The sequence below is a fragment of the Alligator mississippiensis genome, chromosome 5 (assembly GCF_030867095.1).
Source record: "Alligator mississippiensis isolate rAllMis1 chromosome 5, rAllMis1, whole genome shotgun sequence".
Classification (NCBI taxonomy): Eukaryota; Metazoa; Chordata; order Crocodylia; family Alligatoridae; genus Alligator; species Alligator mississippiensis.
The window spans coordinates 2,851,372-2,876,845 of record NC_081828.1 but is presented as its reverse complement, the minus strand read 5'-3'; the positions used below and the strand labels follow the sequence as shown (position 1 = coordinate 2,876,845).

At 43.3% G+C, this 25,474-nt stretch overlaps 1 protein-coding gene across 4 annotated transcripts in view; it reads right to left on the bottom strand.

The window, feature by feature from the left end:
* Positions 1-25,474, bottom strand: part of MAST2 (microtubule associated serine/threonine kinase 2) — a 309,296-nt gene that overhangs the window by 242,209 nt on the left and 41,613 nt on the right. For all 4 annotated transcript variants that reach the window (XM_059727771.1, XM_059727772.1, XM_059727773.1 and 1 more), the window contains exon 3: positions 24,695-24,837. In XM_059727771.1, the coding sequence (XP_059583754.1) occupies positions 24,695-24,837 (143 nt within the window). The remainder of the gene's footprint in view (positions 1-24,694; positions 24,838-25,474) is intronic.

Here is a 25,474-nt window from a genome sequence, read left to right as displayed (position 1 = left end):
AAATCAATTACGTTGCTTGCAGAAATTACCTAAAATTTATAGAGGTTGATATCAGACATAAAAAGCTCTCATTTTCTTTGTAATACTATTTTTCAACCAGCACATTTATTTCTTTTATTATAATAAATCTGTCATTTACACACCACACTTAATATAAGTGAGTTAGCTGAGTAGAAATCATTTTTTATGGTTTGGGGTTTTGCTTGTTTAGTGTATTTTGGGTGGAATCAGTTGTTAAATACGCCATTCCAAGAAGTCAAATCTTTTAGATATTATTGTTTGTTAGTCAATTTAGAAATACTGATGTCTACCAAAGTATATTATACTGATGTCTACCAAAGCATATTTTTAAGGTATTTTATTCCCTGTTTGAACACTCTTTATTTTTACACTAAGGTTCTTCTGTGGTTTAAAAAAAAAAGGATGCTCCTACAAGCAACTTTGAAATTAAGGAACTGCAAGTGTACAAATTTTCTTTGTCCTTTCTCTTATATTTGGCAAGTTTGAATGATCTCTTAAAGAAATTTTTCTAGACATTTCTCTTTCAAAAATATTTCCACTTTTCTTAAAAGGCTTCCATCCATTTGAGAGTGCCAATTCATTAACTTTTAAACAGCTGGGTGAACTAAGGCAAAGGGACCTGCAATTATTTCCTCCACACTGCATAGCAAGTTATCAGCAGACTCAGGAATACGACCCAGAAGTCTGACCTTTGTCCTGAAAACTCCAATTTGAGCCGCCCCAAAGAGCTTCAAGAGGTCTGCAAATTCAAGAGTAACGGACACCACCACACGGGCTAGTGTGAGAACAGAAACAGCCTTGAAATAAACGGCTTCGCACTTGCTCAAGAACTCCAAATAACTGCAAATTCAAAATGACAACAAAATTGGCTACAATTTAAAACCCCACACTTTGTGAACACATCAAACAAACCTGATTTAGTTGAAGAGATGCAATGAACAGATCACAAAATTAGCATGCTTTGACAACACAGTGAGTCTTCTCGCATGAATTCCAGATTGGCAGATTAGTCTCTACCCCAAAGTGCTTACAGTCTAGTTTATAAAAAGATGCAAAAAGTGGGTAAATGGGAAAGGAGATAATTAAAGCATGCATATGTTTATACAGTAGTCTCCATTCATTACCTTCCTAACCACTTACATATTTTTTAAGTCAGGGAAAGAAGAGGGGAACATATATTGTGATGTTTGTTATTAGACAGGTGGAAGTTTTAAAGAAGATTCAGCCAACACACTCGAGGCTGTACAGAAGAAAATGCAGATCAACTTATGACAGACACAGGCAAGCAGGTAATCAAGGCTGGCCAACAGCAGGGAAACAAAGACAGCAGTCAGCCGCATGACGGCATCACTCTCTTGCTTGGGTACCAGCATGCTGACCTCACTCTTCTACCTCTAATTCTCTCCCCAGTGATGAATGCGTCGTGCATCTTCCTTGGTGACAGCCCATCAAGTAAATTAGTTCATTAGTCAGTGCTTAGAATTTTTGAGCAATAACTGTCCAACCTATATACGTACAATTAAATATACACTACATAGACATATGAGAAAGTACTGGCTAGACATTATTCCATAACATTTCAGACACATGCAGCAGCTATTTTTATAGCAAGCCCTGTAATTACATACTTTTTCTTTTTTTTTTTTCGCAAATATGCAAAAGGTGTCGTGAAGTGAATAGAAAATTGTTCCTAGAGAGAGTTTTTAAATCCCAAATTTCCCCCAACGGATTATTTTGCTGGTTAAATTAAGCTCTAGTTCCAGAGCTTGTACAATGGAAAGTAGCATAGCAATCAGTAACACCATGTGATCACATTCAAATAATAAAGCCTGAATATATCTTCAATTAAAGCTTTGCTGCTTTGAGCACTTTAAAGAACAAAAGCTGCCATTAACCTAGACCTTACCCCCATATATGCACCAAACGTATTAAGGACATTACTAAATTATGGGGTCACTGCGAAAATAAGTCTCAGTGGATTCCACCGCAAATCAAAACACACAGAATTGTTAATAGCATTTTAAAGGTATAAAATTAAAAGCTCTTATTAAGTTATCTGCCAGCCCATTTTATTTATCAGCCTCAAAAATATTTTAAAGGTTATTTCAGAAGGTTAATTACACTTCAAATCCTTTAATAACACAAATCTGTAAACTCTAGTTTCTCTCACAATCCCATATGATGAACATGGAGTTATTCCTGTTGTCAACAGCCTAAAGTTCAAACTGATATACACCCGGGTATGCTTCCAATATAGCATCAATATGGCAATGTTTCATAGCAGTGCTGCATACAAGCTGCTCCTGCCTTGGCGCCTACCTGCTTTCTACTGAATTTCCCCAGCGAAGGTTAGCCATCTTCTAGGATTACCATCTATCAAAATGTAAAATACAAGCTCTGCACCTACGATAAAAGCTGCAAATGGCTCTTCAGACTTGTATTTCTCTTCTGTGCCAAACCCAGAAAAGTCTGTTTGCAAGCTGTTCATAATAGGGACTTAAAGGATTACTGCCAAAGCTGGAAGGCAAAAAACTGACTTATAAATGTATCTCACTTCTAAATGTTGTAGCATAGCGTATGCATCGATTGGGTGAACTGAAAACATGTTAAGTAAAAATATATATATGCAATCTTCTGTTAGTTTAACAATAAACTCATGTCCATCTCATCTACAGGTTTCCCTCGCTTTATGCGAGTTCTGTATGTGCGAATTCGCTCTTATGCGATGACGCTTTTTATACCAAAAATTCGTTATATGCAAAGTAAATTCACTCTTATGCGATCGGTGCGGTGGAAGCCTGCAGTCAGCTACTTTGTGCGGTGCACTGTGGGAGTGACATGCACCAAAATAGTCTCCTGTGTGAATCTGTGCTCCTCGCTCGTTGTCTGCAACATGCGTTTCTGTAGTTGCCATCTCCATTATGGCTTCTAAGCGTCCCACTAGCGTATCTCCTACCCCTCTCCTTGGTCCATCAATGAAGCCTTCACCACCCGCTCCTTCACACCTACTAAATGTTCACTACCACCCTGTGCTGGTGTGTACTGTCTGCTGTTGGTGAATACCAAAACTGACTTGTAAAAGTGGTAGAAATGGGTCAGGGAATCTTGCAACGGAGCCCTGTTCGTTACACTGTAAAGTGGGTTCCCTTTATGCAAGTTCGAGCAACGCGCCATTTTCCAGAAACACGTGTACTGCATAAAGCGAGGGGAACCTGTAGTTGGAGAGCATCCACGTGCCAAGACACCTCCCCCAATATTGCAAAAAATTCTGTATACAACAATGAAGTCCATCAACATAAAACTTAAAAATCGGGGATGGAAAGCCAGTCAACTGCCCAAACAACTGACCACGTTTTGACCAGAATCAAATATTCCAGGAAGCCGTGTCCTGATGGCAGTACGGGCACAAGCTGCTCCCATCAGAAACAGAGAGAGAGTAGGTGGGGGAGGACAAAGAGATGGCATGGGTCACACAGGCCTAGGACCACCCCCATAAATCCATGGTATTTGTCACAAGGAGGAAAAGTCACCAGCTCCTTTCCCCACCATGTTATCTGAGACAGAATCATAGAAAATGAGGGTGGGAAGAGACCTCAGGAGTCGCATCTAGTCCAATCCACTGCTCCAAGCTGGACCAGCCCCAACTGCATCATCCCAGCCAAGGCTTTGTTGAGCCGGGCCTTAAAAACCTCCAAGGATGGAGACTGCACCACCTCTCTGGGTACCCTCCTCCAGTGCTTCTCCACCCTCCTCATGAGAATGTTTTTCCTACTATCCAACCTCAACTTCCCTTGCTGCAACTTGAGCCCATTGCTCCTTGTCCTGCCGTCTGCCCCACTGAGAGCAATCCAGCTCCATCCTCTTTGAACCACCCTGCAGGGAGGCAAGGCTGCTATTCAATCCCCCTTGGTCTTCTCTTCTCCAGACTGAATCAGCCCAGCCTTTCCTCACAAGTCATGAGCCCCAGGCCCTGAGATTCTGTATATGGGTCAGTGGTTTTCAACCTGTGGTCTGTGGACCCCTCGGGATCTGCAGATTATGTCTAAAGGGTGCACAAAAGATGACTATGATCAATCAAAAGTATGTGAACACCCGCACTTACAATACAAAAGGGCCTGCACCTCCATTGCATATTTCCAAAGGGGTCCGCAAATGAAAAAGGTTGAAAACCATGGGTCTAGGTCCTAAGCGGGAAAGAGCAGCATGCCTGAAAATACTGCGACTGGCTGACATTTCCTGGAATGGAAGCAGGTAGGAACTGAAGTGGGGAAAAATGAAATGAACCTGGAAAAACTGTTCAAGCTAACTGCAAGGTCTGTTCTGCTGCATACGCAACCATGTAGATAGCACAGAGCAGAAACCCCTGTTGAAGACACGGCTAACACGGAGGTCATTCGTTTTCTACATCTTTTAATAAGAATGTTGCTATTCTGTGTGCTTCAGCTTGAAAAACTCCTCAGCCGTTCATCAAATTGGTACACAGATTTAAGATCCCAAAGCCTCTAATGACCAAAAGTCAGACTGTGTGCGCTTGAATATGCCCCTCATAGTTGAAAATCTTCATATACTACAATTTTTTTCCTAAGTTACGTCAAAGTTACAAGGTTGAAAACTGCTTCCAGGAACTCTTTTGAAGACTAAAGCATAAGGTGTGAAAGAATTTGTGCTTTCACTGTGCAAAATCCTGTTTCTAACATCTGATAGACGAAGCAATACTCACAATACGGGCATCATCATCAACTTTAAGGTAACATCTTCAAAACCGCTGTTTTATTCATGCCAATGCACAGGAGTGCCACACAGCTTTTAGCCAGTTTAGAAAAATAATCAATGCGCTGCGTTCACAGAAACTTATTTTGTTCACAATGATGCAACAAAATACGAAAGCTGCTCGAGTTTCCTTGCTAAATTAACATCTATGCCTGTTGTAGATGTTTTGACTATATGATGTAGCTCTTTGCTGCTACTGACGATTTGACAGTTTTTCCTCACTTGTCAAAATCGAAAAGCATTGTCAAGTTTTTCAAAAAAAGAAAACAAAAATAAACAATATTTCAGTATCCTTTAGTACAGTACACACAACGTGCACCCACACGGAATAAGCAGGAGCAAGCATTCATACTTGGTGGACACAGGATCGTAGGAAAGTAGGGCTGGAAGGGACCTCACGCGATCACGTAGTCCAGCCCCTCCTCAGGCAGGATCATCCCAGACCAAAACCACCCCAGCTGAGTCTCTGTCCAACTTGCTCTTGAAAATGTCCAGGGATGGAGACTACACAACTGTTCTAGGTCCCCTGTCCCACTGCCTGATCACTGTCCTACTGAGAAAGTTCTTCCTAATCTACAACTTAAATTTCCCCTGCTTCAATTCAAGGACTCTGCTCCTAGTCCTACCGCTTACAGCCACAAAAAGTCTAAATCTCCATCCTCTTTATAATCACCCTTCAGGTATTTGAAGACTGCAACTTCTCTCAAAATGCTGAAAGATTTTCAAGTATGCAAGAAAATTTCAGTCAAGCACTGCAGCAGAAGGGGTGGCCAGGTGTTGCCCTCGAGTAATCTGTGCTGACATTTTTGATGATAATGTCAAATGAACCCGAAATTCAAAATTCATCTCACTGGAGAGTCAGTAGCTCAGTCTCTTCAGAACAGCGAAAGTGATAGTTCCACATTGCCTGATGCCAAGAATAAGTTCATGTTCATTAAGAAACAGTTTTCAGAGTACTGCAAAGAGTCCACTTACAAAATCTGAACAGGAAAAGGTAACAGATAAGACAGCTTCAAGGAAAAATTATGAGATAATTCCTGCACATAATGCTGCCTATGTTCTTCTTTCATCCTTCCACCTTTCTGACGATAACCGATTCAGCTTGTGACCTTATAATGTCTTCTGCAAATGTTAAAGGATATAAAAAAGCAAACACAAATTCTAGCAGAGGGAGTAAGTAATAAAGCAAAAAGCAACCCATTCAGTTGTAAAATGGTATGGAAGGCAAGAGCTTGCTCCGTTGAGTGAGGGATGTTGTGCCCTCCTTGCACTCAAGCTACAGGGGCAGAAATTCTTGTTATACATCCGTGTGCCATTGCACATACACAGAACAAAACTGCCTGGTTTGGGGAAACAGCCATTCAACACAGAAACAGAGAGAAGATCTCTACTGCTGGGATGCTGGCACCCGTATATCGCTGTTTAAGATTGGAGCAGAAAATGGTAGATGAAGAGTTGCCTTGCTATTCCAGTGAACAGGAAGCAGATAGTGATGAATTTTATGACAGTGACAAGATATAAATACAGCAGTTCAAGCACTAAAAAAAACAACTGTGAAGCTGAAATGCTTGAAGAGTTGCTCTCCTGCTTACTTAGGATATGTTCGTTTTTTCTTCCATAGTTGCTATGTTTATATTTAATTTTCTTTTTCTCTTGTACTTACTTATGAAGTCTTCCATGATGTTCACATTTAACTGTTAATACAACATTACTAAAAAGTTAATTCTCTAATTTTTTTTAAGTCCATGACTTCACAGTTTTCTGAGTCAAAATACCAGTAGCTGAATTCAGTAACTCATTTTCTGTTATCCATCTAACTGGAGATGATTGTCTCTTTTTTTTTTGTCATTGTTCTAACAAATTAATGCTTTAAAACAAGGGGTGTCAAACATTTGGCTCGTGGCTCAGATCTAGCCCCTGGTTTTGCCCCTGGGTCTGATCAGAGCTACATGGGGTACAGAGTATGCCCATGGCATGGGGCTGGTCCACAGGCCAGATCAGGTTCACGGCCCCCCCCCCACTCCCCAGTCCCCCTCTTTAAAATATTTGACCTTTTTTTACAACAATCTATTTAACAACGTCCTCTTGCAAGTAAACAACTAAAAACATCCTAAAAATGCACAACGGCTGTTAAAATGCACCACTATTTGCATTTTTAAATAAAGCTGCTTTCCAAGATCTAAGAAACAAGGTGCCAAATAATTTCTCTTTCTTAGTGTCTATCACAAAGATAAATGCTTCTTGGCTACTAGGCAGCACGGAGGAAAGCTAGTCACTATATATGTTTGCAAAAAAAGAACAAGACAAACAATAAAAGAGAAACCAAAACCCCACAGCTCCTCCGAAGCCCCCTGCCACTTTGCTTTTTCATAGTTCTACAGCCTTAAGTAACAAATTGTGCAACCAACTTTAGGACCTTATCAATTATCTAATATAAAACTGATGAAAATAAGCCCCTTTAAGCACTCAATTCTCCAAGTCAAGTGTCAGGGAGTCTGTTTTGCTTATGTCGATATAAACCTTCCATTATTTGCTCACAGGGCCCCAGTGTAACTGAGAAACTTGTAACGTCCCCTATGCTGACGCTGTCTAGCATTTTCCATTATATAAGATTTTTGCACTCTTTTGAGATAAGCTCCAACATTTCCACTGCTTGCACCTTTCCAATTTGGCAGGGCAAAGCTCTGAGGTTAGGCACACCTCACTGGCTTGCCTCTGAAATTCCTTTTAGGTTCACCAGAGTCGTAACATTATGTCGTCTTCGACTTGCATTCCTCAGGAAAATTGTAGCTGTAAGGCAAAGCAGCAAGTGAACGTGAACTTTCTAAAGAACCAGCCCCAAGAGACCTTGAACGCAGCAGTGCACGCTGCTGCCGCTGCAGTTGTAGCAGCGGGGTTAGGAGGGGAAGACGTGGTACTAAGTTCCCTCCAGTCACTCCCTGGAGCCAGCACTCGGCCCTGGGGCTCCATCTTGTACAATGGGTCACCACATCCAGAAGTTTCCCCAACTCTAAAAGAAGGAAAGGGGACAGCCAGACCGGGCTTCCCCAACCACCTCTCAGTTCAACTTACGGCTCCAGTAGTCCACTCTTCCCTCTGAAAAAAATCAGCTGCAATATTGCACTTGCAACTCAAACGCTCAAAGCCTGTGTTGCACTGCTGACGATTCAGCATTAAGCTCTGGCTGATAATGAATGATATATGCATCATTGAGCTTGACATGAAAGAATTTTGTTCTTATTTTTCCTTTTTAACAAAAAACTAGGAAGTATTTTTTTTTAAATCTGCATTAGAAGAACGTCACTCTGGTTGCCAATTCAAATGGTCTAAGATTAAAAATGCCAGAATTCAGACCGCCAATGCAATCTCAATTCTGTCCTTTTGTGTGGATGAATTATTTTGCAGTTATTAATTATAAGATTACATCCTGTTTTCTCTACAGGATCATTACCTCAATTTAGTGGACAGGAGAGATGTACAGATTAAGGGTCCATGGGCTGTTAAGGATGCGGCTCTGCTCTGTATGGCAATGTACAAATATTACATATGCTACGACTGCTGCGAAGGATGACTTTTAGTTATGACTGCTGTTTTCTTTGGATTATATGAAACCAAGTCAAATGGGGCTGTAAAGAAGAAAAACAAAACCCCCAAACAAATAGGAATCCTGAGGCAGAAGACGACCCATCTGGGTAAAACATTTCAGATTAAAAAGGACAGGGACTGATGAGCTACTAACTACAAAGTAAAGACCTGCCTTGACTCTCAAACTTGACTCTAGCAAGTTAAAGACCTCACTTAGTCAAGGTCTGGAGCTTCAGATCTAGAGGATACTAGGCTCTTCTGGAGTCTGACAAGATTCAGTGACTCGGGGAGGGAGAGTGAAGAACCTGGGCACCTTCAGCTACCGCTAGAGGAGGTGATTCATTCCAGGTAGACAGGCCTGGTGTAAGGATCATAAGAAATTAGTGTTATTGTTTTAAAACTCTCATTCCCTGATTATTGTGCAATGTTTTTACTACTAACAATAAAACACCCTCTTGTGGTCAATCCTCACTCGAGATCACAGCTTGCAAAGGGCAGAACTACAGCTACTGAACCGCAGCCAGGCCTCACGAGGTCCCTCAGGTCAAAAAACCTATGACATTCACCATAACCCCCATTTTATGCGCAAACATAAGATGATAGAGAGTAAGATATTCGCCCAGAGCCATACAGCAAGTTTGTAGCATAGACCACAACAGAATCCAAATCTGACGTCATTCTGGACTTAAATTGCAGGACTCTGCTTATGCCTGCAACAAGACTTCAGGGAAGTAATCTTTTTCACCAATCCAATGACAATCAGAAGTGCAGTGAAACACCAATAACCAAACACTAACACCAGTGACTGTGACACACTAAGACATCTCTGCATCCTCTTGAACAAGGCTGTTTACAGGGCTGGAGAGGCCCTTGCTCATCATCTCAGACATGCCGGGAGACCTGCTTGGCATTTCTGAACGCATGTGCTGCCTCCGACGCTCCTATTCCACCCCCAGCATCAGGCTTTGCAAGGGAAGTGGAGAGGCAGCACCCTGCAGATGGATATAGTGATTGTGCAGCCCACATCCCACTACGATCCTTCCACACAACTGTGTTGGACTGGAGCCGAGGACTTCACCGCATGCTCCTGAAATTACCAGATCCCTATCATCAGTAAAGAATGATTCACAGATGAGTCACTACAGTTAAGAACGTAAGTACTGGAGTCCCATACAAAGACAAAGCCCAGGATGCTGCAGACACAAGATTTTGCCCATTTAAGTCACTCTACAGTAGACACTTCTAGCTTGAAAACATCAGATAGGACACTACTTGATGCCACTTTAATGTGGTTTTTTATGTATATATTAGTTGTGAAAAGTCTGATCTACGACTTCCATTAGCTATGGCTTAGCATTTAAAAGCAAGAAGTTGTTCAAGAAGATCTGATGTTGCCCTGCTTTAAAATCAATGCAGAAGGCATGGTAGGGTGGCCCTTGGAGACTAACTCATTGCCTAAGCTTTCAAAGGCAACAGCCTACTTCATCAGACGCTGTAAATGTGAACGTAGCGGGCACCAAGTTGACCAGGCTCTTAGCTGCTTTGTAAATATTAGGTTTTTTACAAGTTTCTATTATTTAATTCCAGGGGCGCAAACTTGCCCTGGGCCAGATCCAGACTGCAGGGGCTCCTCCTGAGCTGGCAGCTGCAACTGAGGTGGGTCCACGATCAGGCAGCAGTATGGGATGAGGGGCTGTGTTTGGGTGGCAGCATGGGGCCGGGTGGCCATGCAGGGCTGTGTTTGCGTGGCCAGAGGGTTGGGGAGCAGGGAGAAACAGGGAGATTCACATCTGGGCAGTGGCATGGGACTGGAGCTACACTGCCACTGGCCAGGTCTGCCAAGGTCCAGGGACCCCAAATTCTACAGTGGGCCACAGCCCCCAACTTCCAGTAGCCCACCACACTACCGGTGGGCCAGTTCCACAGGCCACATGGTTGACACCCCTATTCTATGCTCTTTTGTTTTGTTCTTACCTTAATACCAAACATAAGATACCTAAATGTAGAAAGGTCAGATAATAACTTTGTACAGAAGGCTACCATGCATTGCAGGGCTTCAAATGCAAGTTATTACTAGTTTTAGTGAAGCAGCTCTGTGGTTCCTGCAATAAAAGCCGAATGGGAAACATGGGTGTTTTAAGCAGCAAGAGACTTGGTATTGCTGAAATATTAAGTAAGAGTTTTGCAACTTAACTAAGTTGCTTCACGTCTAGCAAAAGCGGCTTTGGCACAGAAAGCCTAAAAACGTCACCAGAAACAAGGGTAATCTTCTCCTTACATGGTCTGACTGTCTGTGGAAATCTCTCACCCAAATACCTTATCTTGACCGTGCTACCTCTGAAACTTGAACAAGACAGTGAGCACACTATCAAAGAAGCCATGAGGGGATTAAGAGTCCAGAAAACACCTCTTGTAACAACACTTTCAAAATACAGAATCTTTGCTTCTGACACCTTGAATTCAGCAGTCAGAGTAATTCTTTATATACTACTTTAAGCCAAAAATTTCAAAAAGCCAATTTGCTATGCATACTATAGCAGTTTCTCACTTTACAGCTACAGTCATGCGGCTGTCAGGAAGAGAACCAAGGCTGCGTGCCAAAAATCAATTCAACATGCTCTCAGACAAAAAACAACATGCAGCATCTGAGGATAATGAGAACTGCAATCATTCAAACTGACAGTGGAGATGCCTACCAATTATCGTAAGGCAAGTTCCAAGAATTGACATTTGCTACGCTGACAAGGCTCAGGGTATATGGAAAGGTGCTTGAATATGCGTCAGCACATGGAACTCTCCTTTTAGCTCCAGAGGTCACTCAGAAATGGGAAAAACCTCACTAAAGCGAATATAAAAGTATTAATCTGAAAAGGCTAAAAACTCTCTCAAAGCAAAGCGAGATGGGGCAAGAGTTGTGTTCAAACTATAGGTACTGAGAGAGAATATAATTCTGTAGTAAAGCTAAATGTTAAACTGTCGTATGAAAAAATTCCCATTTCATAATACAGATCAATGTAGATCGTTTGCAGCAGCATGCGCTGGTTAAAACGAAAACCGATTGGGTACTGCCACACTCTGGATCTAGCCTGCTACTGTACGTATTTATGGTCCCTGTTCTCGTCTTTGTAGCTCAACACATAGGTATTGATATCACTTGGACCGCACACACACTCACATAATTTGAATATATTCCAACCAAAAAAAAAGAAGGAAATATTTGTTCTTTAGTCTTCATTTGAGACAACAAATTTGCGCAACTAGTATTTTGCAAAAGTACTGCAGCACTTTAGTACTCCTGCAGAAGAGTCCAGATCACAGGACCTGGCTCTCACAGGGACTTTAATTATGGGGACACCAGCTGGGAGGGAAACAGCAGTGTCCATGTGGCCCAACAAATTCCTGAAGCGTGCTGGGGCACTGGTGTACCGTGGGTCTCCAGCACCTGGGGGCCAATGCCTGCATGTGTGCCCTCCCCCCGGGGACGATCCAAGCAGGGTGCGGGGCCCCCTCTCCCGCCCAAGGGCACTTCCGCGGGGAAACGAACACCATGGCACACCAGATGCCAGGGGTGGGGCGGTGGCCAGAATTTCCAGGAGGAACAGGTAAAGAGACGTACAACCTGCCGGGCGGGCGGGCAGGCCAAGCACAGGAAGCACCGCAGCCTCTCCGGCCAGTGCCTGGGGGCCATGGCCCCCTTTGCCCCTCTTACCCACCGCTGTTGGTACGCCACTGTGTTGGGGATATCTTTTTGATATAGATCAGTGGTTCCCAACCTTCTTTTGCTGCGACCGTAAAAATTGGCTACCAACAGGACCTCCTGCCCCGGCGCTGCAGGGGCTGCTGGGAGCAGAGTGCGGTGTTGGCAGTGGCCCGGGGGAGCCGTCGTTGCCCTCCTTGTGCATGGCGGCCCTGCCCCACACACCTACCCACTGCTCCGAAGCCACGCACGTGAGTGTGCGTGCGTGTGCAGGCTCTTCATGACCCTACTGAGGACCCACCACAACCCTGATTTGGGTCACGCCCCAAGGCTGAGAAGCAACAATACTGATGGTAGCCAGGCCAGTTAGAGGGGAAGCTTGTCTCGACCTGCTGCTCACAAGCAGAGACAAATCAGTTGAGCACGTGAAAGTGAACAGTAACTCGGGTGACTGGGGCCACAACAACAGAGTTCAAGCTCCTAAGGGGAGAAAGGAATGAGAGCATCAGAATCAAGACGATGGACTTCAGAAAAGCAGATTTTAATTCAGGAAACTGGTGGGAAGGAAAGTAGCCCAAGAGAGGGGGTTCTAATTTTAAAGGAGCAGGAGAAGCTATCCCGATGGGACAGAAGAACAGCAAGTGCAAGAGGAGGTCGGCCTCAGCAGACAGCAATCTCTTCAATGAGATGAAATTCCAAAAAAAACAATCCTATAAAAAGTGAAAACGTGGTCATAGTATTCATAGATGTCAGGGGCTGGAAGGGACCTGACAAGATCATCGGGTCCAGCCCCCCTGCATTTGGGCAGGAAAGATGACTGGGGTCAAATGACCCCAGCAAAGTGGGCATCAAGATGTTTTTTGAAGACCGCCAGGGTAGGCGACTACCACCTCTGGGGGGGAGCCTGTTCCAGACCCCCAGCACTTGACTTGTAAAGAAGTTTTTCCTTATGTCCAATCTGAAGCAATCTTCAATTAGCTTGTGCCCATTGTTTCTTGTCTTCCCATGGGGTGCCTTGGTGAACAGATGCTCCCCAGGCCCTGATGTACGCCCCTAATATACTTATAGGCTGCCAAGTCCCCTCTGAGTCTTCTCTTCTCCAGGCTGAACAGTCCCAAGTCTTTCAGCTTCTCCTCACATGACCTGCTCTCCAGACCTCTAATCATCCACATGGCCCTCCTTTGGACTCTCTTGAGCTTCTCCACATCCTTCCTGAAGTGCAGCGTCCAGAACTATTAGGGAAGAGAATAAGAATACTGCACAGGCACACAGGAAGAAAATTAGAAAGACCAAAACATACTATCAGATGCAGCTGGCCAGGGACATAAAAGCAATAAAAATGAAATTCTACAAGCGCATCAAAAATAAGAATAAGAGTAAAGAAAACACAGAACGTAGAAGGCAACCCAGACACAGATGGTGCAAAGACGACTGAAATATCTAATGCTATTTTTACTTCAGTCTTCACAAACAGGGGCAGCTACCAAACAACAAGTGCAGGTGACAGCAAAGACAGGGATAGAGACAAACAGCCTAGAGCAGTACAAGAACAGGTTAGGGATTTCTTAGAGAAGCTAGATGATTTCAGGCAGGAAGGGTCAGATGGACTGCACCCAAAGGAATTGGCTGAGGAAATTTCAAAGCTGTTAACTATCCTTCTTTGAGAACTCATGGAGGCTGGATGAGGTCCCAAAAGATCGGAAAAAGGTAAATGTTGTGTTTATCTTTAAGAAAGTGAAGGAGGAGGATCCAGGGAACTACAGACAAATCAGCCTGACCTCAATACCTGGAAAGATCATGGAGCTGGTCCTCAAGGAATCTAGTGTGAAGCGTCTGAAGGAGAATGAGGTAATGAGGAAGAGCCAGAGTGGATTCACCAAGAGTAGTTCTTGCCTGACCAACCTGATTTCCTTCTATAAGGTGATAGGCTCTGTGGATGGGGGGAGAGCAATGGATATGATGCACATTGATTTTAGCAAGGCTTCTAACAGTGTCTTACACAACATCCTAATTAACAAGCTAAGGAAATACAGATTTGATGAAATTACTGTAACATGGACACACAACTAGTTGGATCATCATGCTCTCAGACAAAAAAAATGCAGCATCTGAGGGTGAGACCTGCATCTGAGGATAGCCATCAATCTAACATCAACTGAACAAGTAGCCATCAATGGCTGAATGTCTGCTTGGGAGGAGGCATCAAGTAGAGGTTCCCCAGGGGTCTGTCCTGGGTCTAGTATTGTTCAACATCTTCACTAGCGATTTGGATGATGGGATTGAATACACACTTAGCTAATTTGTGGATGACACCATATTGGGTGGAGTTTCTAACCCTACCCTCCGGAGTGTTTGCATCTAGAATGACCTGGATAGACTGGAGAAATGTTCTGCAACCAATCAGCTAAGATTCAACAACAGCGAAGCCCAGCACTCAGGACAGACTAACTACATACATAAATACAGAGTGGCTGGGCTGTGGTACTGCAGAGAAGGACATCGGGGTTACAGTAAGCTAAATATAAGCCAACAGTGGGCTCTTCTTGCAAAAAAGCCAATAGCGCACTGGGCTATATTAACAGTAGTGTCACTTGCAAATTAAGAGAAGTGAGTCTTCCAATCTGCTCAGCACTGGTGAGGCCACGCCTGGAGTCCTGTGTCCAGTTTTGGGCCCCACACTTCAAAAAGGATGTGGAGGGTTTGGAAAGAGTCCAGCACAGCAACAAAATAAGTAGGGACCTGGGAAGCAAGACTTATGAGGAAAGGCTGAAAGAACTAGGGTTACTTAGTCTGTAGGAGAGAAAACTATGGGAGGGATTTGATAACAGTCCTCAAATACCTGAAGAACCAATACAAGGAGGATGGAGATGGGCTTTTCACTGTGGCTGTAGGGGAGGAAGACTAAGAACAATGACCTCAAATTGCAGTAGGGGAAGTTTAAGTTGAAGATAAGGAGGAACTTTCTGACTCTGAGGGCGGTGAAGCATTGGAACAGGCTGCCTGGAGAGGTTGTGGAATCTCCATCCTTGGAAGCTGTCATGAGCAGGATAGACAGATGCTTGGCTCGGATGGGTTAGTTAGAGATCCTCCTGCCTGGAGCAGGGTATTGGACTAGGCCATTTCGTAAGGTCCCTTCCAGCCGTGCTTCCCTATGATCCTATAATAAATTGGGATTTTTCTCACTATACAGCACAACAAATCAGCACAGATTCATAGATGTTAGGGTCGGAAGGGACCTCAATAGATCATCGAGTCCAACCCCCTGCATAGGCAGGAAAGAGTGCTGGGTCTAGATGACCCCAGCTAGATGCTCCTCTAACCTCCTCTTGAAGACCCCCAGGGTAGGGGAGAGCACCACCTCCCTTGGGAGCCCGTTCCAGACCTTGGCCACTCGAACTGTGAAGAAGTTCTTCCTAATGTCCAGTCTAAATCTGCTCTCTGCTAGCTTGTGGCCATTATTTCTTGTAACCCCCAGGGTTGCCTTGGTGAATAAAACCTCACCAATTCCCTTCTGTGCCCCCGTGATCAACTTATAGGCAGCCACAAGGTCGCCTCTCAACCTTCTTTTGCGGAGGCTGAAAAGGTCCAGGTTCTCTAGTCTCTCCTCGTAGGGCTTGGTCTGCAGGCCCTTGACCATACGAGTGGCCCTTCTCTGGACTCTCTCCAGGTTACCCGCATCCCTCTTGAAGTGCGGCGCCCAGAATTGCACGCAGTACTCCAACTGCGGTCTGACCAGCGCCCGATAGAGGGGAAGTATCACCTCCTTGGACCTATTCGTCATGCATCTGCTGATGCACGATAAAGTGCCATTGGCTTTTCTGATGGCTTCGTCACACTGCCGACTCATGTTCATCTTGGAGTCTGCTAGGACTCCAAGATCCCTTTCCACTTCCGTGCCACCCAGCAGGCCATTCCCTAGGCTGTAGGTGTGCTGGACATTTTTCCTCCCTAGGTGCAGCACTTTGCAATACTTGTACATCACAGCTTTGACAAAGATAAAAATCTCTGCAGATATTGCTAATATTACCCTTTGTTTTGTTCAAGATAACTTGACATTAAGGTATCTAAAGGTACCTACCATCTATAGATACCCAAATATCATCTTGGTCCATTCCTAACAGACACATCTCTCTGCCTTTTTCTAAATTGCTGCTTCCATTTGGAATGGTCCCATCCTGTTCCCCACTCCCCAAAAAACCTGTGTCCAAATCTGTCAACGTTTCTTTGCAGACTTTACAGCAGAAATAAAATTAAAATATTGTTTTAAAAAAAGCTAACTAAGCATAGACAAACTTAAACTCTACGCAACCGCATTTATGAAACCCTTTTTTCTCATGCTTGAAGGACAGCCTATGCAACACTAATAGCTCGGGTATGTCTACGGAGCACAAAGCAAGACCATGTAGTGATACCGAAGCTAGCTCTGAAACCAGAGCTAGGGAAGGTCACTTACTGACACACTGGCTTGGTGCTACACTCAGAACACTGCACTGGTGCAGTTCTCCAAGTTCCCAAACTTGAGCTAGGATCCCTGCCTGCACTGTGCAGACATACAGACTTATTCTGAATTAGCATAAATAACTCTGCATAGCCCAGCACTGCACCAGGTAGACATTTCCCAAGTGATTCTTGTATGCAAACTTCTTCAACAAAGCGAAGAATCATACAAATCACAAAATCACAGAAAAGTAGAGCTGAACAGGACTTGAGGAGGTCAGCCACTCAAAACCCCTGCTCAAGGCAGGATCACCCGGTCTAAACTGTCCTAAACAACATTTTATCTAACCTCTTCTTACAAGCTTCAGGAAAAACCCACACATACAATACCACACATCATGTCCAAAACATCAAAAACACCCTTTAACTTGCACAAGTAAAGCAGAGGTGAACGGCCTGTCAGTACCCTGCAAATGTAAGGACAAGAAGCTGTGTGTTACAATATGTTCACGTGATGCCACCTCTTGTCCAGGCTGTGACCTTACAGAGGATTCATTCTGCAATAAAAATGAATTTCATCCTACAGAGGGAACATATTTAGCTGTCCGGTAGCATCTGGCAGACAAGGACAAACAGCATGCAAGTGGCACACAGTAACGATTCAAACTTCAAACAGCTACAACTTGTAGTCACTTCTTATATAATATTAAAATATTTGTATCATCTTACTATTGAGTATAAGCCACAAACAGCCAGATAGTAAAATAACATTTTACTATTGCATTATAACTGATAGCAAATTTATTTAGTTATTACTCACAAGAAAAACTTAAGTTATGATTATATGGTACCTATATTGTATGATCCCAACAATAATCCCTCATAACATTTCATTTTTTCCCACGGTTTCTGAATCCTCTGTGCAGTAATTTATCAGATTTGCAATTATACTTGCTCCTTAAATTGGCAAATCTTCCCCAGCAGATGGCATTATAGTATCACAGACACTTAACTGGCTTCTACAGAAATGCCTACAAACTAGGAAACTCAGATCAACTTAATAGCAACTGTGGAGAGCTTCAGCCTTTTACTGACATGTACAAAAAATCAGTAGCAAAGACATAATATAGACAGCATATCATATAGTACAGACAGATTCATCTCTAAAATGAAAGAGGGCAAAGCCATTAATACAAATACCTAGTCTGTGCATTGGTTTAAGTGCTTATCTATACTAACATGCCAACAATGATATTGTGTCGACATACTACACCTAACATGAGACCTAAAAAGCAAGATGATGAAAGATTAAGGATATTAATAGTTCCTACCCTCTCGTACACCTACAGCCGCACACCTCACCACCATATATCAGAAAGCACACTACAAATGTAAGTCCACCTCATTAGGGTTTCCAGCTTTCCAACACCCTACCTCCAACCGCAAGCATGCTACCACAAGCAAACCAAACTTGCTGCACCACGATGCCCATGTCCTGTTCTGCACAGTTCTGTGAAAGTAAACACATTCACAATAGAGGCATTTTATTAGAACATGCTGATATATTTTCATCAATGAACTGATCCAATGTTACCACTTTTAAGAGGTTCCTCAGCTTTGTCCTGAAGCGGGGGCTTAATCTCTGTGCCCACGCATCTTGGCACTTACTGCTTAAAATTTGAGAAGAGTTTGTTGCCACTTCTTTGGGAGTGAAAGCAGTTAAAGGTGAACTGCCTCTGGCACTTTGTCCATACCAAATACATTCAAGACTCAATCTAAGTCAAACTCACAGGCCTGCCCTAGGGCAGACCCTGGTTCAAGGAGTGAATGTGAATTTGTAAATCCAAGAGACCAGATTTCCTTTGAATGAAAGAGCCTTGTACAAGTAATCCAGTTTACACTGCCTTCAGCCAATGTTCATTTTGCCGATGAAGACAAAAACGTAGCTTTGGATATCATCCAGAGGATGTGCTGTGTGGCCCAGCATATGGAGAAGTGTGCCAAGCCCAAAAAGGGAAGAGCCAGGAATCTCCACCACTTGGCCTTCAAGGGGCTGCTCAGTTTTGCAGTAATTTTATGTTTCCTGTTGATCAGGCAAAGTGTAGGCAGACTGAAGCTTGAATAGGAAAAGAAAAAAGGATTTTTCACAGAAGTCTCAAACTTTCTACTGAGATGCTCCTTCAAAACAGTTCCTTTCCCTCAGACTGTCCTTTCCTGCCCCAGACAACGGACCCATGGTATTCTGGGAGAAGCAAGATTAGCGAGGCAACACAATACATTTTACTGGAACAAATTTATAGTTGAACGAGCGGTTAGACAGAATTTCGGGCACAAAATGCCCTTCCCCAAGTCCAGGAAAGAAAAAGCTACAGACCAAGCTAAATACCAGTTTGAATAATTGCTTTATCTTCATTCAGTTAATGAAAGGGATCATTTAAAATGGGAAGTGGGCAATAAACCTGTGGAGCAGAGAGAAGTTATGGAAAGTAATTACAGAGCAAAAAAAGAGTTGCTATATTTCAACCTACTTATGTAAAGGATCATTCAAAAGGGAATATCAACCATAGCAGAGGGAGCAGGTAACTTATGAGCCAGCAAATCTGTCTGTATTAATTCCAGGGGTTTTGGTGTCTAGTAACATTATGAATGTTTATTTCCAGGCCAGTTTTCTGAAGGCGTTGAGTAGGTTTTCTTTAAGGAAAAGGGCTGCAAAGTGGTTATTGTGAGAAAAGTGTTCTCCCGAAGAGCACACACCAACTGCTGAAACTTCTTTAGCCTGACGAAGGGTTTTTGAACTCGAAAGCTTGCTTAATAACTATTCTCCAACTATTTGGGTTGGTCTAATAAAAGATATCAAATTCACCCAAGGAACCCTGTCTGCCTATGTCCTTAGACCAACACGGCTACAACCTACACCCCTGCTCCCTTCTTCTATGCTTGTTCATTTTTGATGCATTTCATTCTGGAGCACAGTGGTTGTTTAGTTTCCCTCCACATAGTTTCCATCAAGGTATCTGGCTCGTTGGGCGAGGTCTATCACAGGCTGAGACACGCGTGTAGATTCTGACAGGTTTGCTGTAGTGAGTGTTGATCCTGGGTGATGGTGGAGATGTGTTGGTCAGTTCTGCATTTCCCTTTTTAGGTAAGATTTTATTCTGCTTGGAGTGATACAGATCACCAGCATGGATATTTAGAGAGATGATGTTAATGTAAGAGTATTCATAATTTCATAGTTGGTTGGGTCGGATGGGACCTGAGCAGATCATCAAGTCTAACCCCCTGCCCTGGACAGGAAAGGATGCTGGAATCAAACGACCCCGGCAAGGTGTCTATCTAGCCTCCTTTTGAAGACCCCCAGGGTAGGAGCCAGCACCACTTCCCTTGGAAATTGGTTCCAGATCCTAGCCGCCCTGACAGTGAAGTAGCGCCTCCTGATGTCTAGTCTGAATCTGCTCTCCGTCAACTTATGGCTGTTATTCCTTGTTACTCCCAGTAGCGCTCGGGGGAACACGGACTCTCCCAATGTCTGCTGGTCCCCCATGACCAGCTTGTAAACAGCCACCAGATCCCCTCAGCCTTCTCTTGTGGAGGCTGAACAGGGTCACGTCCTGTAGCCTCTCCTCGTAGGGCCTGCCCTGCTGCCCCCTGATCATGCGGGTGGACCTCCTCTGGACCCTCTCCATGCTGTCCACATCCCTCCTGAAGTGCGGTGCCCAGAACTGGATGCAGTACTCCAACTGTGGCCTGACCAGTGTCGTGTAGAGGGGGAGGATCACCTCCTTGGTCCTGCTTGAGATGTATCTGTGGATGCACAACAAGGTGCGGTTGGCCTTCATGACCGCGTCCCCGCACTGTCGGCCCATGTTCATTTTGGCATCAATAATGACTCCAAGATCCTTTTCTGTCTCTGTGCTGACAAGAAGGGAGTTCCCCAGCCTGTAGGTGTGCTGCTGGTCCTTCCTCCCCAGGTGCAGCACCTTGCACTTGTCAGTATTGAATCCCATCTTATTCTCATCCGCCCACCCCTGTAACCTGTCCAGATCCGATTGCAGCCTGTTCCTCCCTTCTAGCGTTCCTACTCCAGAGACTGTATTCTTATTCTGGAAGACTTTCAATAACTGATATCCAGAAAAGATAGAAAGTTCTCATGGCCCTGTTAAGGAGCTCCATTTTACCCCAAATGCCTGAATCCTGAATTATGTGATCCCGTTCATTTACCAAATGAGGTTAACATTTCAGAATTCTGAAATTCACTTTCAGAAACTTTTTTGCAAAGGGATACACAGACAAGACTTGAAAGCCTGAGACTGCCTGGCATCCACGCTTCTCACCTTTGGCATTACTCTGGTTGTCCACTTTCAGTACCTTTTCTTTGACAGTAGCCAGTACCAGATGCACTGGAAGAAGGAACCAGAAATCCAGCAGCAGGCACAGATAAGGACAGAAAGTCTCATCTTCACAGGTTTAAGCCAATTTCTAGCACGAGTAAGCATGAGGTTTTTACATTTATTCCTACTCTCTGCTCTTTTTCTGATCTTACCTATAACAATTTAGGATGGTCTCCTATTCCGATATGTATCCAATACCCCCTTGCAACACCCAGTTTCACTCACTGGGTTCCACTGAATAAAATCGTTTCTTCCTTGTTTCTTGTAAGAAAGAAAAAACAGGAGCTCCAGATGCATCTTCTCTAGATTTTTAGTTGTTTTCAATACGCTAATCTTATGTCCCCTCACATTGAGAAACCTCCTTTAAAATGCGTACTTACTAAATAAAGTGTCAGGGTCTTCATCGGTTACAGTCACTCCAACATGACCAGAGCTGGCCACCTTGCTGGTGGAGAGGATAAAATGATTCAAGAAAAGAGGGTCACATACTACTACAAGCTTGAATGGCATTTGCCAATGCTTATCCCCCCATGGCAGGAGAGTGCCGAGCATCGTCTCTATAGACCTTTTCCTCCCAAGTGGAGAATCCTATGTGTCCTGATACTTACTGAGCTGAACTGCCACATACTGAAACGCAGGAAAATCTACCCATAAATTGGGTTCTTGTAGTGTAGCATCCAACAACCTAGTATGCTCTGGTGTCTGTGGATTTATTAAGGCTGCTTTACCAGTTTATTCAACAAACATGCTTAAAATCTAAGAAAATGCAACTGAAGAACAGAAGCCAACCTTTAGGGCAGTGGTTCTCAACCTATCTAGAATCAAGGCACTCCTCAATAGTCTCAATGTACCCCTCAATAATCTTAAGGCACCTTTTGGAAAGTGCTAGCTCTTAGTTTTCACTCCTTTTTGACTACAGAAAAATAATACCACAATTCTTCTGTTGAAAAGGACTCGGGAGGATCGTGACGGGTCAGAATCTTTGGGTTTCTCTTGTGAATCACGTTAGCACACCTAACAGTGCTAACACTGTGCAGCACCCCAATAACACTCTTGAAAGGATCTCAAGGTAACCTAGGTGAAAATCACTGCTCTGGGTTATAGCTAGCCAGGAAAAAGAAAAATCTTGGATGTCAATGATCACCCAAGAAATTCTATTCCAGCAAAACCCATTAGTCCACCCCGTTCAATACACAGCAGCAGAAATAAGCACCTGAATAACCACACATAGTGTTTATGAAATTATCATCCTCTCTTCCTATTGATCTATTCCATGGTGCAAATACTGAACAGTTCTAAGTGGCATAAAAGCCACTACAAAAGTTTAAACTCTTACGAATCAATGCAGGCATTAAAATGATATGCTACACTACTTTACCCACCAATCCTTTTATGAACTATTCTTCTAATATGAGTAGTTCTGCTATCTTCTTCCTGTTGTAAATTGTAAAATGTCCTTCAATATTACAACATAGTAACACAGCCGCACACATCTAAGTAGTTCCAAAGTCCCAGGATTCACTGCATTTAATTAAGTGTTCATCCTGCCACAAACTATTCAAACATTGTTCTGGAATCCAATGAAGCATAAAATCAAATACTAAACCATTTCCGATAGATCTGAAAGGCTCCAAGTTAAACAGAAGAAAGAATATGCAGTTATGGTTTTAAATCAATTTCTTTCCATAAGTAACCCCTTTGTACATTATTCCAGAGATAAGAGAACAAGAATGATCATACACGTCCATGCCCGAGAAATGCCTCCTGTAAGTGGGTTGGTGAGCCTGTTGCCTTGCAGGCTGGGTTTGCTCCCTAGACCAGCTTCTCAGTCTGACCTTTAAGTACAAAACCATAGTCCTTGCACTAGGAAAACAAACCAGTGTAACCAGTAACAAGTATGGCCCCTTCCTAACAGCAGACTTGTATGGATTCCAGTTCTTCTGCAAGTTGCTCCTTTACTCATTTCTATTCTCTCTGCCCTCTCCTCAGGGGGTTTTAAGCTACTGGTGGGATACTCCCTTGTTATCTAAAAGCCATCAGCAAGGCCTTTTCAACAGGGCTGCCGGTCACACCCCTAAATTTATTTGTGGTTAAAAAAAAAAAAAGGTATTTTCATGAGTGCATGACAATCTGAAACACATTTGCAACGTTCTGTAAAAAGTCAACATTTACTTTAAAATACTGAATATGCTTTTTCAATCTTCCTGAAGTGAGCACTTCAGTGCCCAGATGCACACCAGAGCACTTGTCTCCTTTATTTTGTTACAGTCAAGTTACAAACCCCCAGAAAGAACAGACAGAAAATGGAAACACTGGAAGAATCATGTCTAGGATGCAAACAACTAAGCTAATCATAATCATATTAGTATGCGGGACATTATTAACACACATGAGAGTGCTAAGATTATTTATCGCAGTATTAGAGTGATGCTGTAGCCATGATGGTCCAGGAAATATGTGAGAGAAAGCTATTTTGGGGGGTGAATGCTTTCACTGGACCTGCTGCATGATTGACAGAGATTTCAGATAAGTTTTTGAGCACACAGTACTCTTTCTTCAGGCTGATAAAGAAACAGATGCAGCTTGAGCCTATTTATGCTGTGCATATACTTCATTTTAAAATGAGAATTACCAGTAATGCAAATACATAATTTTCTATTCTTTGAAGATTTAAATTTCTTTTTGAACAACCCATCTGGTGCCAGACAGTCTGGTGTTCCTAAAACAAAGTCCTAAGACACTTATAACAGTATATTTCAGTTTCCAGAATTTGGCATTCCCAGAGCTGAGGAGGTAACATATTCGCTTGGAAGTCTTTAACTGAGTTTAGGATTTGGCGCTCTCTCACTACAATTTAATATTCACTCTGTGGCCACAGTGTGCTACATATTATATAATACAAAGGAAGCGTATTTAATTTTAAAAACAGTCTTTTCACAACCAAATCCAATGCACAAGCCAAACGATGACCTAAAAGCCAATGTTAACTGGGACATCTAAATTCTCTCTGGTGACAGACGCATTATCCATGCAATCTCTGGAAACAGAAATAAAGTTAAGTAAAGCTAGGTCTTCCAAAGTACATTACAAATTTAACCTTGTCAACGTAGGGGAGTCTAGGGATAATTTTAATCTACCTCTTTTCCAGTCCTTTATTTTTTTTCTTTCCACCTACTTTGCCAAATACTACGTTTAAAAGAAAGAAAGGAACAGCAGGAATAAAAAGGGGTTGTATCATAAGCAATGTTGACTACAGCTCTTCAAAAATTTCCAGGGGAATGCTTTTCAGTAGGAAAATGCTCATCAGATGGAAGTGAAAATTTCTGCAGGAACACATCCCTCTACTGAATATTTCAGCCACATAAGACATCATGTTGTCCAGCCATCAACCCGCTTTCCAGCCCAGGGTCATGCCCCTAGGCAGCTGACTCCTCAGGTCGCCTGCTCCCTGCAGTGCTGGATAACAGCCGGTGAAAAGGCACCTGCGTAATGCACCATTTCCTCAGTTCCTGGGAGAGCAGCTTCCCTGGACAGCCTGACCCCACAGGCAGTCACTGCTCCAGAGAGGAAGGAAAAATGAGCTTCCCCTGAATAAGATTTTTCCGACACACCTCCCCTCTGCCTGCTGCTCCTCTCCAGCTCCAAAAAAACTGAAGTTTTGAACAGGAAGCAAATTCCCTTTTCTGGCCAGTTCTAATCATGACAAAGTGCTCAAGTAACTGAACAGAAAGGTCTAGGATCCAACCACTTGCAATGTTCTTTTCAAAATAAATACCAAAAATCTTGTCAGACTCACCAATCCAGCAGTCAGAGAGGGGGCAGACTGTCCGAGGGACTGGTTTCTCATACGGACCAGGTTTGAGGTATCTCCAGACGGCTGCCATACCGACTGTCCCACTCCACTGTGCACGCTGTTTGATAAAGGAAGCAGCTGCTTTCCTTTAAAAACAAGACAAATCACTAGGTCAGTTTTAACCAGCTTGCCTATTGATTTACAGGTACATTACATGATTGCTAGACACAAACACTGGGTATGAGCTAACTGCTTAAATACACTTACGATTTTTTTCAGGGTAGGACACTGTAGTCTTTGAAAATGTCCCATCCCTAGTATCACACTGGATTATTGGAAGTACAAGTGGTCACCCATTTTCATCCCATCCAGGAAGCGCACACACCAACTGCTGAAACTTCCTTAGCCTGACGAAGGGTTTTTGAACCTGAAAGCTTGCTTAAGAACTATTCTCCAACTATTTGGGCTGGTCTAATAACAGATATCAAATTCACGCAAGGAACCCTGTCTGCCTATGTCCTTAGACCAACACGGCTACAACCTAAACCCCTGCACCCATTATTACTGTCTTCACACCACGGCAACGGGAAAATCTGAATCAGCATAAAAGTGATTTGTACCATTTTACTTTCTACATTGTTCTCAGCGTGAAAGTACATTCGCTGCCAAGGCGGCGTGCACTGCTGAGGGGCAGCGCTCCAAGTTTTAAAAACTCTTTCAACTGAAATTTCAGAATTTCATAAAAACACAATCATCATTTAATTTTAAAAAGATAATTGTGAT